The 16,721-nt window shown below is 41.3% G+C and overlaps 1 protein-coding gene across 1 annotated transcript in view; it reads right to left on the bottom strand.

Moving 5' to 3' along the window:
• LOC140736101 (tyrosine-protein kinase HCK-like) overlaps nucleotides 1-16,721 on the bottom strand; it is a 153,710-nt gene that overhangs the window by 56,353 nt on the left and 80,636 nt on the right. The window contains exons 8-9 of the mRNA XM_073061864.1: nucleotides 16,050-16,202; nucleotides 7,119-7,301 (exon numbers count right to left, since the gene is read on the bottom strand). Of these exons, the coding sequence (XP_072917965.1) occupies nucleotides 7,119-7,301; nucleotides 16,050-16,202 (336 nt within the window). The remainder of the gene's footprint in view (nucleotides 1-7,118; nucleotides 7,302-16,049; nucleotides 16,203-16,721) is intronic.

Below are 16,721 nucleotides of genomic sequence, written 5' to 3'. Positions count from 1 at the left end.
TTAGCACTAAATTCTCACAGCATACTACCCAAGTAGACTACCATAACCTCAGTTTTCTCTTCGACCTATAATTAGGCTTTTAATCGGATGGCTTTTCCATTATATAAAAAAAATGTTAGCTTCTCAACCTTATCTTAGACCTGCTTTCATAGAAACACACATCTATAAGTCTGATACAACGGGTGTAAGTTTCCAGTGACGCCCCCCACCCCCAGTAAGCCACCCTTCACTGTACTAATCTAAGAGATTTGATGAGAGATAGTTGTCTAGAAACGTTGCCTGGAAAGGTGATTATCATAGTGCATGGCAGGCAAATGTGAAGTTTGCCGGTGCAAAATTATATTGCGCTTGAGGGCCACAAAGACAAGGTCAATCCTCAACCAGGTGGAGCAGGAATATGATGAAATGAGGATTTTTTTTGTGCGAGGGAGAGAAGGTTGTTTTGGGACGTGTAGTTGTGAAGATAAAATCTAAAATAAAAACAAAAAATGCTGTTTCTCAAAGCAGTATATGTGGAGTGAGAAACATTTGAGGGTGATGGTTTTTCAAAACCAGCTATCACTGGGAAGCATTAACCATAGCATTCTCATACCACATGAACTAAACACTTCCCTTTTCATATCGTATTTCCACCATTCACAGTATTTGGTATTAAAAAAAATTAAGAACCAAATAGACAGGTATAGGTAGGTTAGAACATTGAAGCGTTGAGAGGAATGGTGGTTCATGGACGCCTTCCTGCAATTGGTTGGCTCGAGATAGACATCACATGTCACAGTGAATGTCTACATGCCTCAGCATACGATAAGCAAAAATATTATAACCTAGATTCTCTTTCTGCTCAATGAGGAAAATCTGAAACAAAACAGTATCGAGTCAGTGCTAGGTAATTCAGGGACATTATCAGAAGATAATTCCTTAGAGAAAATCAGGAACATCCTTCTGAACTCAAAATTGCTGATAAGGTGAAAATGTAACATAGAAACATAGAAAACATACAGCACAATACAGGCCCTTCGGCCCACAAAGTTGTGCCAAACATGTCCCTACCTTAGAAATTACTAGACTTCCCCATAACCCTCTATTTTTCTAAGCTCCATGTACCTATCCAAAAAACTCTTAAAAGACCCTATTGTTTCCGCCTCCACCACCATTGCCAGCTGCCCATTCCACACACTCACCACTATGAGTTAAAAAAAACTTACCCCTGACATCTCCTCTGCACCTACTCCCCAGCACCTTAAACCTGTGTCCCCTTGTGGCAACCATTTCAGCCTTGGGAAAAAGCCTCTGACTACCCACACGATCAATGCCTCTCATCATCTTATACACCTCTATCAGGTCGCCTCTCACCCTCCGTTGCTCCAAGGAGAAAAGGCCGAGTTCACTCAACCTGGGAGTTTTTTTTGTACAAAGCTAAAATGGGTAGACAGAGTCACAGATTGTCCATAATCTAAATGAACAAAGGTTCTGTAATTTAGCGATTTACCGGTATTTCTTTGCCTATGTACTTTTTGTGGTGGCTAAACCTTCAGGTAGTTGGCTCAATTCTTTATTTATTGTACCGACTCCCTTCATTGAAAATTTATCAATTTGACTAATGAGTACTGTCTCCTAATTTTGCTTTTCGTACTTATTTATTGTGTCTAGAAATGCTTTTTGTTAACTGCCTATGAATTGTTATTGATATTATGGTAGACAGGATAGGCATGCAGGTAAACTTTCATTATGTATAGTAAGACTTTGCAGCCATGAGGTGGCTGTAGTGTATGGGGGAGGGGGTGGTGAGGAAGGGCGAGCAGATTAACTGTGAGCCTGTCTCCTGAGAGAAATGTCTTGTTTCACTTTAATTCCTACTCTTTTGCAACAGTTATGAGGCTGTGACAATTTGAGCTGTCAGGCTGGATTAACTTGCTGTTTCTTCATTGCCTGACTTACTTCGTTAAGGAGGAAATGGGGTGAATGTGCTTTGAAACGTGTGGAAATTACAGTTTTGTTGCTGGGTCAAAATCCTTGATTGTAACTAAAGGGTGGAAGTAAATTCACACAACGAGAAAAATTCAAGATAGCAGCTCACCATCACTTTCTCAGAGGCAATTAAGGATTAACATTAAATGTTGGCATTGCATGCACACATGCATTCTGTGAATAAATTAAAATAATGAGCTTTTCAAGGACAAATTGAGCATCTGCCTTGCTTGACTTTGCAAAGGAAAGCAAAAATCAATCAGGCAGTAGTATTAAAATACCCATGACTCATTTCATTGTTGGAAATGCCCATGAGCCTGTGGTGGCTCTAACTGACTTCTAGTACAGTCCTCATGGGAGCCGGAGCCTGGTGAAGGAGGAGTGTCCATGAATAGAGCCTGGTGTGTGGACAGAGCATTGTGGGGACTGCATGCTTTGATGCCAATAGGTAGGAAAATACCTAGGCAAGTGTGTCCAGATTGGGTGTATGTAAGGGATGAAGTGTTCCCTTTCAGAGTGTGGGAAGAATCAAAGAGCTCGAGAGACGGAAAGTCCAAGTGAAAAGGTTTAGGGACAGGAGTGAGAAACAGTGGGTAAAAGCACCAGTGCTTGTGAAAGAGGGCAAGGGACAGAAAGGGCAAAACAGCACGCTAAATGGTGAGAAAGAGAGTGCTTACTTGTGAGACAGCATAATGTATACCCATGAGAAACAGTAAGTCATGCATTAATTTAGTAAAGAGCATGGCTTTAACATTAAATTTTATCTTTACTTAAATGGCCCATGTGCAGCATCTGACAGCTTACTGCATGGCAAACATAAGGCACAGAACTTAGATGAAAACTTTGGATAGTTTATCACCAGACTTTTTTGTAACAAGGCACATAAAGCAGATACAGCTTCTATCTTTAATATTGAGAACAGAAATGAGACCATTGGATGACTCTAAATAGGGCAATACCATATTGGGACATTCTGCTATTGTACCATTTGACACAGATCTAGGCTGTGACATAGATTTTATTTTAGTCCATTGATAAATGAATAAACTGTGAAGTTTAAAAAAAATTATGTTGGGAACTGCTACACATTTTAAAAATAGAATTCTTAAGTGTCCAGAAGAAAGTGGTGACACAAGGAATCCACCTTTTTGAGACTGGATTTAATATGACTGGGATATCCCTTTATGTTAAGAGATGAAGCAAGCTCACATAAATATTTAAGATGTACATAATTGTTTCTGAGTATTTTATCTTTTAACTTTGTATGCAAAGATAGTGCAAATGTCTTCTGTTTATTTGATAAAACCTTGTTACACACAAAAAAAACGAAGTCCCTACTAAGGCTAAGATCAGAAGATAATCACTGTTATTGTGGGTGGAGATTCTTGTGCACCTTAGGAGAAGCCGTAGCACTCAGAAGACTAAATGATCTCCAAGTCTTCCTTGGAATGAGGAATAAACAATTTTAGGGAAGAAATGGAGATATATTTCACTAAAAATAGGCATAAGATAGAGTTATAGAGTCACTCTAAGTTATTTAGAAGCACTTGTCACCTTTTATAGATGCTTCTGAAAAATGGCATGAGCAGGAAGCACCATGCCCTCCCCCTCCCCCACTTCATTTGTACTTTCTCCCTCAGCTGTAGAAGAGGTGGCCTGCAGCATTTCCATAGAAAGGAGAACGAATGGAGTTTGAGACAAGAGAAAGTAGTGGTTCTCATTTTTCCCGAGGTTATAAAAGCATTTTGATTGAAGAGATCAAAACTATTGAATGAAATTTTAAAAGAAGCCTGTGGATACTGAAAATAAACAGAAGCACATAGTGGGTGAGGTAACATCTGTGGAAAGAGAAAGGGCTAATGCTTCAGTTCTTCAGCCTGAAACATTAACTCTTTTTCCATAGGGGCTGTGGGGCTGTGTGACCTGCTCAGTGTATCCAACATTTTCATTTTTATACCAATGGAAAAAAGGTCACAATTTCTGATGCTGTTTTGGACCATAGTAGAATTAGGCTATTTGGCCCACCAAGTCTGCTCCGCCATTTAATCATGGCCAATCCTTTTTCTCCCCCATCCTCAGGCCCAGTCCCTGGCCTTCTCGCTGTAGCCTTTGATGTTGTGTCCAATTAAGAACCTATCAAGATCTGCCTTAAATACACACAACAACCTGGCCTCCACAGCTACCTGTGGTAATAAATTCCACAAATTCACCACCCTCTGGCTAAAAAAATTTCTCTGCAACTCTGATTTAAATGGACACCCCTCTATCCTGAGTCTGAACCCTCACCAATGCCAGCACATCTTTTCTTAGATGAGGCACCCAGAACTGTTCACAATACTCAAGGTGAGGCCTCTCCAGTGCCTTATAAAGCCTCAGTATCACATCCCTTTTCTTGTATTCTAGACTTCACAATGAAAGCTAAAATTGCATTTGTCTTCCTCAATACTGACTCTACCTGCAAGTTAACCTTTAGTGTGTTTTGCACAAGGACTTGCAAGTCCCTTTGCATCTCAGGTTTTTGGATTTTCTCCCTATTTAGAAAATCTGCACATTTATTTCTTCTACCAAAGTGCATGACCTAACATTGTATTTCATTTGCCACTGTCTTGCCCATTCTCCTAATCTATCTAAGTCCTTCTGCATCCTACCTGTTTCCTCAACACTACCTGCCGTTTCACCAATCTTTGTATCATCTGCAAAGCTGTCTATTTCTTCATCTAAATCATTGCTATTCAGTATAAAAAGAAGTGGTCCCAACACCGACTCCTGCGGAACACCACTAGTCACTGGCAGACAACCAGAAAAGGATCCTTTTATTCTCACTTGCTGCCTCCTAACAATCAGCCAATGCTCTAACCATGCCAGAAACTTCCCTGTGATATCATAGGCTCTTAACTTGGTAAGCAGCCTCATGTGTGGCACCTTGTCAAAGGCCTTCTGAAAGTCCAAATATATAGCATACACTGCATCACCTTCATCTATCCTACATGTGATCTCCTCAAAGAATTCCAACAGGTTGGTCAGGCAAGATTTTCCTTTAAGGAAACCATGCTGACTTTATCTTATCTTGCCATGTGTCACCAAGTACTCCACAACCTTATCCTTAGCAAATGACTCCAACATCTTCCCACCCGCTGAGGTCAGGCTAACTGTCTGCAATTTCCTTTCTTTTGCCTTCCTCCTTTCTTAAAGAGTGAAATGACATTTGCCACTTTCCAGTCCTCTGGCTGCATTCCAGAGCCCAATGAGTTTTGAAAGATTATTACTAATGCTTTTACTATCTCTATCACTACCTCTTTCAGAACCCAAGAGTGCAGTTCATTTGGTCCAGGTGACTTATGTATCCTTAGGTCTTTCAGTTTTTTGAGCACTTTCTCTCTTATAATAGTAACTGCACTCACTTCTCTTCCCTCACACCCTTCAACATCTGGCACACTCCTAGTGTCTTCTACAGTGAAGACTGATGCAAAATACTCATTTGGTTCATCTGCCATCTCCTTGTCCCCTGATGTTATTTCTCCAGCCTCATTTTCTTGTGGTCCTAGATCCACTCTCATCTCTCTTTTACTATCAACATTGATATTGTTTACTAGCTTGCTTTCAGTTTTCATCTTTCCCCTCCTAATGATTCTTTTAGTTGCTCTCTGTAGGGCATATATGTCAAACTCAAGGCCCGCAGGCCAAATCCGGCCCGCGGTGGAATTATCTTTGGCCCGCGAGATAATATCTAATTACTATTAAAGCTGGCCCCAGTAATCGAAGCGCCTATGGCGTATGATATGGCTAATGCTGAGTTTATTCAGGTACCAGGTTTTCAGGGTTTTTAGTGTTTATTCGGCAGTATTGCTCGGCAGTCTTCTTCATAAGAAACTGAATTTGTAAAGTGAAACACTTTGTAGTTATAGCAGAGACTGAGACACATGAGAGCAGGCTGAAAAAACGGAGGCAACGAAAGTTGCGTTCGCACACGTCCGACTGATCCGGCCCGCATGAAGCTGCATTTTGCTCAATCCGGCCCGTGACCTAAAATGAGTTTGACACCCCTGCTAGAAGCTTCTTATTCCTCTGTCTTCCCACTAATTTTTGCTTTGTTGTATGCCCTCTCTTTTGCCTTTACATTAACTTTGACTTCCCTTGTCAGCCATGGTTGCACTATTTTTCCATTTGAGTATTTCTTCATTTTTGGAATACATCTATCCTGCTCCTTCTTCATTTTCCCCAGAAACTCACAGCATTGCTGTTCTGCTGTTATCCCTGCCAGCAGTTCTTTCCAATTTACGTTGGCCAACTCCTCTCTCAAATCACTGTAATTTCCTTTACTCCACTGAAATACTGCTATGTCAGACCTTAATTTCTGCCTATCAATCTTCAAGTTGAACTCAATCATATTGTGATCACTTCTTCCTAAGAGTTCTTCTACCTTAAGCTCCCCAGTTACCTCCGATTCATTAAATAACACCCAGTCCAGTATAGTTGATCCCCTAGTAGGCTCAACGACAAAGTGCTCTAGAAAAACCATCTCATGGGCATTCAACAAACTCACTATCTTGAGATCCATTACAAACCTGATTTTCCCAATTGACCTGAATGTTGAAATCTCTGATGGCCATCATAACACTGCCCTTTTGATACACCTTTTCAATTTCCCATTGTAATCTGTGGTCCACATCCCAGCTACTGTTGCGAGGCCTGTTGTCGTTTTGAAACAAATCATTTTGATAGTAAACCATCTAGCTATTGTTAACACTGAACAGCATTCAAGAAGACTAAATCTCCCCTATGAGGTTGCTTGCACACCTATATAAACACTCTGTAAAATGGTCAGCTTCATGTTGTCTAGTGTGTCAAACAAAAAATAGCTACTCTGTAGCTTCAAAGCATTATCAAGTAAGTACACCTAGTAAAAGAGGATGAAAGGTGTGCTTTGAACTGCATTTTCAGAGTGAACTCCAAGTAGAAAGCTTAAATAATAAGTGGCATTTACAGAGCAGAGACAGATAATAACTTGAAGTGGTTAGAGCAAATATATTTGTAAGCAGTCCTTACACCTGTCTTGTTAATACACACAAGTGGCAAACCGACTGAATTATCAAAATCACCCACAGCAAGAAAGGAAAAAATGAACTTGTACATATCCATACACATCCTACCTTTGGCCATATACTCCGTGATGATGTATATGGGCTCCTCTTTCGTAACCACGGCATTGAGCCGCACTAACTTGTCATGCTGAAGAGCCTTCATGAGGTTAGCTTCCATGAGGAAGGCTTCCACTGACATGGTACCTGGCTTCATGGTTTTCACTGCCACTTTGGTGTGATTTTTGAATGTAGCTGAAATAAAGATGTGCATGTGCTATAATTAGTCACTTAAATTTTATTATTTTTGAAAATATTATGACTATTCAGTGATTAATTGGTGAATAAAAACACTACTATAGAGTGATGAGCTTAGCATTTCCAATTTTATTTCTAATTTGCTTTTACTGATTGATGACGGGCAGGTGGGGCTCGTCAGCCTTGGATGGCAGCCTGCCTGGAAGGAAAACCCTGATTTTAGACCTCTGCTGCCTTGTGGCTATACCCTCCCAAGGGAAAGGCTTCGGGAGTAAACCTCGAGGAAGAAATCTGGAACCAGGGCCCCTAAAGCAACTTCACTCTGGCAACCCCTGCGACAACACTTGTGCCAAGCTGTATCGACACTTGTCCTTCCCTTGGACTACATCAGTGATGTGGGAACCTGCTGCGTGGGCAACAGCCGGTTCTTCAAATCTTCCCACCCAGGCTTGCTCCCCGGAGAGGACACAGTCCACCAGAGGCACAAACCCATGATCCCCTGGGATCGACGGCTGCCTAGTGCTACTGATTGATGACATAAGCCTTGTTTCCGGCAGCACTCTCATTCTTCAATCCCTGTTTACAAGAAATTAGGAGGAGTAGGTGGCCACTCAGCACCTCAGACCTGCTCCACCATTCAACGTGTTCACAGCAGACTAATGCTGACCTCAACTTCTCTGACACTGAAAAACGTATACACATCTCCGTTTTAAATGAATACCTCGTTATTTTCTATCTCCCCAGGTACATGACTTTCCCAATAGTGGAAGCATTTGAACATTTACCCTGTGAAGCCCCTTAAGATCTTAAATGTTTGAATATCCAATTTGTCTCAACTTCAAGACATACAAACCCAAACTGCCTAGTCTCTCTTGATAGGATGGCCCTTTATCATAGGATTTTGCCTGGTAAATGCCCTTTGAACTACCTCCAATGATATTTTATCCTATTTTAACTAAGTGAACCCAAACCAAACCCAGTTTTCCAGGTGTGGCGTCACCAACACACTATAATAAAATCTCCCTATTCTTAAACTCCACCTTCTCAGCCATAAAGCCAACATGCTATATGCCTCCTTAACTATTTGCTGGACCTGCCTTGCATCATTTTGTAATTCATACACTAGAGCACAGACTATTCTGAACTTCACTCATTTGCAGTCGCTTTTGACTTACCTTAGGTGCTCCATCAAGACTATTGACAATCTTTGGTTTTTGGCAGCTTATCAAGAAATCCATCAAAACAGTCAGGTCAGTACTTGTATCATCACACACAAAATGCTGGTGGAATGCAGCAGGCCAGGCAGCATCTATAGGAAGAAGCACTGTCGACGTTTCGGGCTGAGTCCTGACGAAGAGTCCTGACCAGCATTTTGTGCGTGTTGTTTGAATTTCCAGCATCTGCAGATATCCTCGTATTTGAGTACTTGTATCATTTCAGTTTTGCAGGACAATCCTTGCAGTGCTTCCCTCTACTTAACTTAAAAAGCTTACAGAATGTGTCCTGACAGAGCATGCAAGTATATTGAACTCAAAATACTTATTAGTATCAGCACCTTATTTGCTAAACTTGAAATATTTCCAATTTTGTTGTGAAAAGCAATAAAAAGAATGCTCAATCCCAATCCCAGTGATTAAGAACTACTATCCATTTTTTTTAAAGAAACCTACAAATTGTGAATTTCTGAAATGGTCTGTTGTTGTTTTTGTTATGACAGGGTAAGAAATGGCAACTGGCTATGAAATTTATGCAAGAGCTTCACCACCTTCATAGGAGTGACAAGGTAGCACAGTGGTTAGCGTAATGCTTTACAAAACCAGTAATCAAGGTTCAATTCCCACTGCTGGCTGTCAGGAGTTTTTATGTTCTCCTTGTGACTGTGTGGGTTTCCTCTATGTGCTCCAGTTTCCTCCCACATTCCAAAGACATTCCACCAGAGTTATTTAGTTGTGGGCATGCCATGTTGGTACCGGAAGCACGGTGACAATTCATTGCAAGTAATAGTCTATAAATTCCCTTTGGACTTGGAGGCAATTTGACGTGGCAGAATCGAGGTGAGGCATTGAGAGCATGGAAGAGCGTGAAAGGTTGGGCAGGGGCTGAATCGAAGCCATGGGGTTTTAAGCCCCAGAGTGCATCGACGTGACGGAGATTTACAGGCTGAATTGAGGCGGCAAACTCTGATGTATCCATAATGGCAGAGCCCATTGTTCGGAAGGAGATTTAAGTGCCGGGCCAGATTGAAAAGTTCAGAGTGCCGAGGCCCAAGTTGAGGTGTGGTCTGGTTCAGCTAGTTTTTGGAAGTGCCAAAACATGTTGCTTGGATGGAGAGTTCAGCACTGGGCCAGGTTGAAAAGTTCAGGGTGTTAGGGCTGGAGGTGAGGTATAGGCTGGTTTGGGTCGCTACTCCAAAATGTTTACACGGCTTTGTGCTGAACTATGGGACTCTCTTTGCAGACTGCTTGCAAAATGTTTTTTTTCCATTGCACATTGGGAGTTCGATGTTCTTGTTTTTTATGGGTTGTTTTATTTTTTAAATGCGCTGCTCGATGCGGTTCTATTTTCTGCACATTTACTGTTAGACAGTCTTTTTTTGCATACATGTATGGAGTTTGTTTTTAGTTTCTTTGTTTCATGGCTGCCTTTCAGGAAATGCATCTCAATGTTGTATAATGGAGACATACTTCGATAATAAATGTACTTTGAAGTTGACACTTGTGGACACACCAGAGCATTATTTTGGACTTTGTTGGTCATTGATCCAAATGACCCATTTCACTGTGTGTTTTGATGCATATGACAGATAAAGCTAATCTAATCTAAGGAAGGAAATCAACAACAAATATTGGTGTATCCAGCAACATTCCCATCCCATAAACAAATAATTCAGCCTTTCTTTGGGGAAATGAAGAGAGTGTAGCTACGAAACACCATTTGAAGCTATGGGTGGTGTTCTTGTTTCTGCAGAAGATTATTTTTACTTCTTCATATATCTAAGCGTAGTCAGCTTTTTAATTAGAGCTCTCACCCCTTCAGTGTAAATAACACTCCACTGATCCATCAGTTCACAACCAATTGCAGCACTTTGCCTGGTCATAACCACATTGTGATAAGCAATGACTTGGCCACCAGCTGCGGTTTTGGCGATACCTCATTTTCAGACTTAGAATCATAAGCATCAGAATTTTCCTACTGCAACAGGAGTATCTACATACTGTATTTGTGAAATAGTGACAGGAAAAGAGAACCATTTTCAAGTTGTTGTAATTCAGTTGGTGTAACCCTGCTTCAGAGCATGTATTCAATGTGTAATATGTCCTGATTGCACAGAGGAAGTGAGCAATGTAAATGTTTGCCTCACTGCGCTGACACAGTTCAGTGAGAAGGATAAATACAGATAACATTTAGTTAGAAAAATAATTCCCACGAGACAGGAGATTGTGATTGCAAGAACAAGAACGTAGAGTTGATCTTGCTGGGATGCAATTAATTCTAAACTAGTGATAGTAATTCTATCACTACACTCTAAAGAGTACTGCTTTCGCTAAACAGGTCCTTTAGATGTGACTATCGTTTGAAATACTTTAGATTTAAGTAAGGTTATTTGTATTTAGGAACTATTGTGTTCAGGATGCTGCCTTTCATCTTTTTTTTAAAAAACTGATAATCGTTAATGGACAAGTCATGGTCATTTCAGGAACAACCAAGTTTTGTTATTCCGCAGATCACTCTGCTTGATATCTGTTCTGATCTTACTGGGAACTAACAAGCCCCATCTAACTTCCAAAGCATCATTCCTGGTTTGCGATCACCATTCTTCAAATTCTGATTACATAAGAACATAAGAAATAGGATTAGGAGTAGGCCATCTGGCCCATCAAACCTGTTCCACCATATGGCTCATCTAACCATGGACTCATCTCCACCTCCAACTGAAATTGAAGTATCAATTTAACTCACTACATTCAAAAAGCAAGTGCAAATATTTGAAAATCGGCAGGGAAGTATGAGGCTGCATCTGGAGTGCTGCGTGCAGTTCTGATCTCCTTACTTGAGGAAATATATACTGGTTTTGGAGACAGTGCAGAGGTTTACCAGAGATGAGGGGTTACAGAATGAGGAGAGATTGAGTTGCCTAGGACTGTACTTGCTGGAATTCAGAAGGATAAGAGGACATCTTATAGAAACATATAAAATTATGAAAGTGATCAATAAGATAGAGGCAGGAAAGTTGTTTCCACTGGTAGGTGAGACTAGAACTAGGGCACATAGCCTCAAGATTTGGGGGAGTAAATTTAGGATGGAGATGAGGAAGAACTAGTTTTCCCAAAGAGTGGTGAATCTGTGGAATTTTCTGCCCAATGAAGCAGTGGAGGCTACCTCAGTAAATATATTTAAGACAAGGTTGGATAGATTTTTGCATAGTAGGGGAATTAAGGGTTATGGGGAAAAGGCAGGGAGGTGGAGATGAGTCCATGGTTAGATGAGCCATATGGTGGAACAGGCTTGATGGGCCAGATGGCCTACTCCTAATCCTATTTCTTATGTTCTTATGTAATCAGAATTTGAAGAATGGTGATCGCAAACCAGGAATGATGCTTTGGAAGTTAGATGGGGCTTGTTAGTTCCCAGTAAGATCAGAACAGATATCAAGCAGAGTGATCTGCGGAATAACAAAACTTGGTAGTTCCTGAAATGACCATGACCTGTTCACTAACGATCAGTTTTGGAAACTGTTTCAATTTCTGAAGGAAAAATTTGTACTCAGAGACTTGGCAAAGTATGTTGATTAAGCACAACTAGAAGCACCCAGTTCTTTCAGTTTAGTGTGAAGTGTGTCAAAGTAGTTTATCTGCTACAATTTAGTGAATTGCTGAACTGTATTGGATCTTGTGCTGAAACACTGTGTAAGGCCTTTAAAAGTCTTTTGGAGCAGTTGAGTTAAGAATGGTATTCCGAGTACTAGGAAGGCAGCTCTCCATTCCTTTAAATGCCAGTTGACTCTCAGAACATGGCTTGAAATTACAAGCGAAAAACCCATCAAGTGTAGTAAAAATGTCTCAAGACACTTTGCAGCAACATAGGCAAATAAACATTTTGTACAAGCCAGCCGCACATTGAGAACTTGGCTTCATCACGATGCTGAGATACATCCTAGGATGTGCTGGCACATCATCATTGATGTAACCTGGGGTCATCCGGTGTTTCAGGTTTTTCAACATCAGACACTCTTGCCCAGGCAACCCAGTCAGTGTTGATCAGGCTCCAGTTTGTGTCCCAGCAGCACTGTTCCACGGATCACACCTCTTGACCCATAGCCAGCTTGAGGCTTGCTCAACAGCCTCTGTGATGGTCCTGATGGTGCTTTTCTTTGCAGGACCCTGTAATGCCAAGGAGAGACTAGGTTTCATACAGCAAACAGCCAGCAAAGCCTCTGCACTCCACCTCTAGAGGCTCGCATTGTGCCCTCCGCTTCTGTCCCTGGCACTGCTCTACCAGCTCCTCTTATTTGGTTTTCTTACAGTCAAATAGCTCCTCAATCCAGTCTTCCCGAGGAACTGCCCGTTCTACCATGATCACCTGCTTCAAGGTTTTTGACAGGATGACCATGTCAGGCCCCAGGAATGATGATGCAATGAAGTCAGGGAACTTTAATTGCTTGCCCAGATCGACTTTCAGTTGCCAGTCAGATGCCATGGTGAACAAGCCTGCTGGTGACCTGAGGCTGGTCTCCAGCTTTGACAAAGGTGATGGGCTTTCTGGGCTGCTGGAGGTGCCTAATGATGTTGATGGGTGAGGCGATACTTCCTGCCACTGCCTTCAGCACCTGGTCATAATGCCAGTGGTAGTGGCATTCTCTTAGGGCTTTTGGGCAGCTACTGAGGATATGAGCCAGGGTCTCTCTGCCAGGGCAGAGAGGACATCATGGTGCCTCACATTTTCCCCCAAGCTCCACTAGGCAAGACATCGTACAGAGCCTGGATCATGAACTTGATGTGCTGGGGTTCTGCCTGCCAGATGTTTGACCAAGAGATCTTCCGCTTCAGCGCACCCTCACACCTTGTCCAAGTTCCCTGCTGCTCCATTTCTACCATCTGCTGGTACATTCTTCCTTGATAGCTGCTTCGACCTCTTCCTGGACAAGCTTGCATTTGTCCCTGCTCTGTGCCCTTGGGTTGAAGGGAATCTGCCTAGCCCTGCCTGAACAGATGCCAGTATCCTTACAAGAGCCCTGTGCCTCAGACATGACTCAGCCATCTCCACTGCAAACTTGGCCATCCATTTCCTGTCTGTCTGGGTCTCAGTACCTCTGCTGAGACTCTGGGGTGCTAGAAACTCCGTATTGCAGCAACTCTCTTGTATGGAGCTCCTCATTCAGGCTGCTGAAGGGAAGCTGTGGTTTGTTCCTCTTCCTGAGCAATGCTGCTCAGGCTACTTGGGAGGCCGAGCCATTGTCGAAAACAGCAATTGATCCTTAATGAAGAACCTCAACTGTTGACATGGGTACCTCATATACCAGCATGGGCTAAACGATTCTGGGGAGGGTGCTATGCTGGTAGACCCAGGCTTTGAACTTGCCAGGTTGGTCTGACTTGTCCACACTGGTGAGCCAGACTTTTAACTTGTTGGTGGCTTCTTGGATGGCAGCCACATCTCATCCATCTATAGCCTGGGGCTAATGTAGCTGTTACTGAGAGGTCATCCTTGAAGGCTCTGATTGGGGGCTGCCTGTCTTTAGTCAGAGGTCATTCTACTCTCCCCTTCGGTTGCCTTAACCAGCGTGTTCACAGTTAGGGAGAACAGGATCACCAAGATTGTGCATCTGGTTATAATACCCTTGTACCTAATACCAAGCCAATGCCAGCCTGATGTGGTTGTTCCTGAGCAAACTTGCTTGTTTTAAGAAGAAAGTTAAAAGGAGAGAAAGGGACATAGAGTCAATGTGGTTTTGTCAGGGTGTTCCCGAATAACAGATCTGAGGCTGAAAGTCATGTGGAACAATTAATTTCTGGAATGATCAAGAATGGGAAGAGATTACAGATGCAAAGGAAAGATTGAGAAGAAAGCCCCGACGACGAATGGGTTGGTGCAATTCTCACAAAGATGAATTGTAGATTTCAGGTTTTAAGAAAATAGAGCAATAAATAGATGTCAGTCAGGCATGCATTGGAATAGTATGTTTATAAAAGGTATTAATAAATGAGAGTTTTCACAGTAGATGAACTGAGAGAGCATTGGAATTATGCATTGTAATACTATTGGAAACAGCCAGTATGATGTAAAATTTATGACAGGATGATATTTGATATCAGATTGTAAAGGGTTTGGATGAGTTACAGACAGTTGCCAGGCAAAGTCACTGAGTTTATGCTAGAATAGAGAAAAAGAGGTCTTAATGCTTCTGGTATTCAGTCAGACAAAATTTCAGCTCATCTACTTGATGTCAGACAAGCAGTTTTGCAATTTAGGGATGATGCAGGGGTCAGTAGTGGCAAGTAGAGTTACTAATGTTAATTTACATGTAACAATTGATGCAGGGTTTTCTGATGATGGTGTCAGGAAACATGGAGTTAAATGAGGAGAGGCTAGTAGTAGAGCTTCCGATAAAGCAGAATATATGGTGCTGATGTTGGAAGGAAGGAATTGCTGGTGATTGCTGGCTATGAGTGGATGGGTAAGGTGGTTGCAAGGTGAAAGTTGGCCCAGAAACTCTGAGAACAGTAGAGGGTGTTGAAAAGTAATGGTATGGTCAACTAAGTCAGAAACTTAGACAAGGATAGGTCAGAAATAACAATTAACTATAGGAAGTCACTAATAACTTTGCTAAAACAAAAGGTATTTTAGTCTATGACAGGAATGAAACTCTGGATGGAAATATTTAAACAAGGAGTTTTGATCAGAAAAAGGTAAACTTGATAGACCACACCTTCAAAGTTATTGAATGTGTTGAAAGGAAATTTGGAATGGGATGATATTTTTAAGGCTGCAGGGGTCAAACCTTGAGCTATTAATAGGGATAGCAATGAAAGATTTGGAGAACCCATGTTATTACCAAGGGAAATTTATTAGTTGAGGAAGTGATGCTTGATGGTCAGCATTTTTATGAGAATAAGCTTACGGGAGCAGATTCCGGGTTTTACAGACAAGTTCACAGAGATCATGAGAGAACCAGGAGGGAAGCTATACTTTCATCTGACAGATGGACCGCAGAAATAAAGCAGTACTTCTTTGGTATTAGTGGCTACATAAAACTGTGCACACATTGTGTCTGGAACCAATACATTTTGGTGAGGAGAGTACTAGTACGGAGTTTAGCATTTTCTTAAAAATACTACATGTACTAAAAACAATATATTCAATAATGGAATTTAGCTTCCCAAAAGAAGATTTATGAAGTTACTTTGGAAGGACTGAACATTGTTAAACAAATCTAACTACATACCGCATTTTAATTTTGACTAGAATAGCAGGATAGTCCTCAATCTTATGTCCATTATATTTTGGAAACTATTTTACCAGAATGTAGCATTCACTCAGAAATCTATCTAGAGTTTTAAATCAAGAGCTCATAGCACAGTACCGTAAAGTGATTATACTATCTATGATGTTAAATTTATATGGAACCATGGCCGGAATACTAAATGTTCCCCATCAATTTGCCAAGTTTCATGTCCTGCAAGTTGATCAACAATTAGGCGCTAAATTAAAGGAGAGACATTTTAAGATGACAAAATGATAACTTACCCAACCATACTTCTCCAAACTGTCCTGCTCCAAGTTTTTTGTCTAGTCTGAGCGACTCTCTTGGTATTTCCCAGGCATCTTTCTCCCATGGTTTTTGAGGTTTTTCACTAAAGCAAGCCTTTGTTAGCTTCTGACACAATCCATCTCCTTGTTCTAATAATTGGGGGGGGGGGTAAAAGAAGAATATTAGTGTGCAACTACGGGCATGAAACTCTCATTGAGGATAGACAAGAACAATATTGACTGTGACAAACTGATCTCCAACCTGATAAAAGCCAAAAAGTGCTATCACAGATGATACATTTTACTTTATAATGCTTTTGTATTATCCCTTTGATAGTAGTCATATGATCTCATGTTGTCTATTATACAATTTGATACAGCTCATGAGTAACTCTTGCTAGAATATGTGGCATTGTTTTCTCTGCTGCAGAATGGGAGACAGGGTCCCAAATTTACTTTTGATATGGCAAATCTCTTCTGATCCACCCAGCAGGAACCAGAAATGCTATTTATCGAGGAAATAAACACACCATCAGATAACAGTTGCTATTCTTTCTTGAAATGTATGATCAGAGCAACTTTTGAGAGGGTGGTGGGCAGTGGGAAAAGATCACAGATAGCCAGGAGTCAGCATTAAACATGACAGAAAATTTTGCAGTAGACTGTGCA

This window comes from Hemitrygon akajei, chromosome 11 (genome assembly GCF_048418815.1).
Source record: "Hemitrygon akajei chromosome 11, sHemAka1.3, whole genome shotgun sequence".
Taxonomy (NCBI): Eukaryota; Metazoa; Chordata; class Chondrichthyes; order Myliobatiformes; family Dasyatidae; genus Hemitrygon; species Hemitrygon akajei.
The sequence above is the reverse complement of the archived record's forward strand: the minus strand, read 5'-3'. Positions and strand labels throughout refer to the sequence as shown.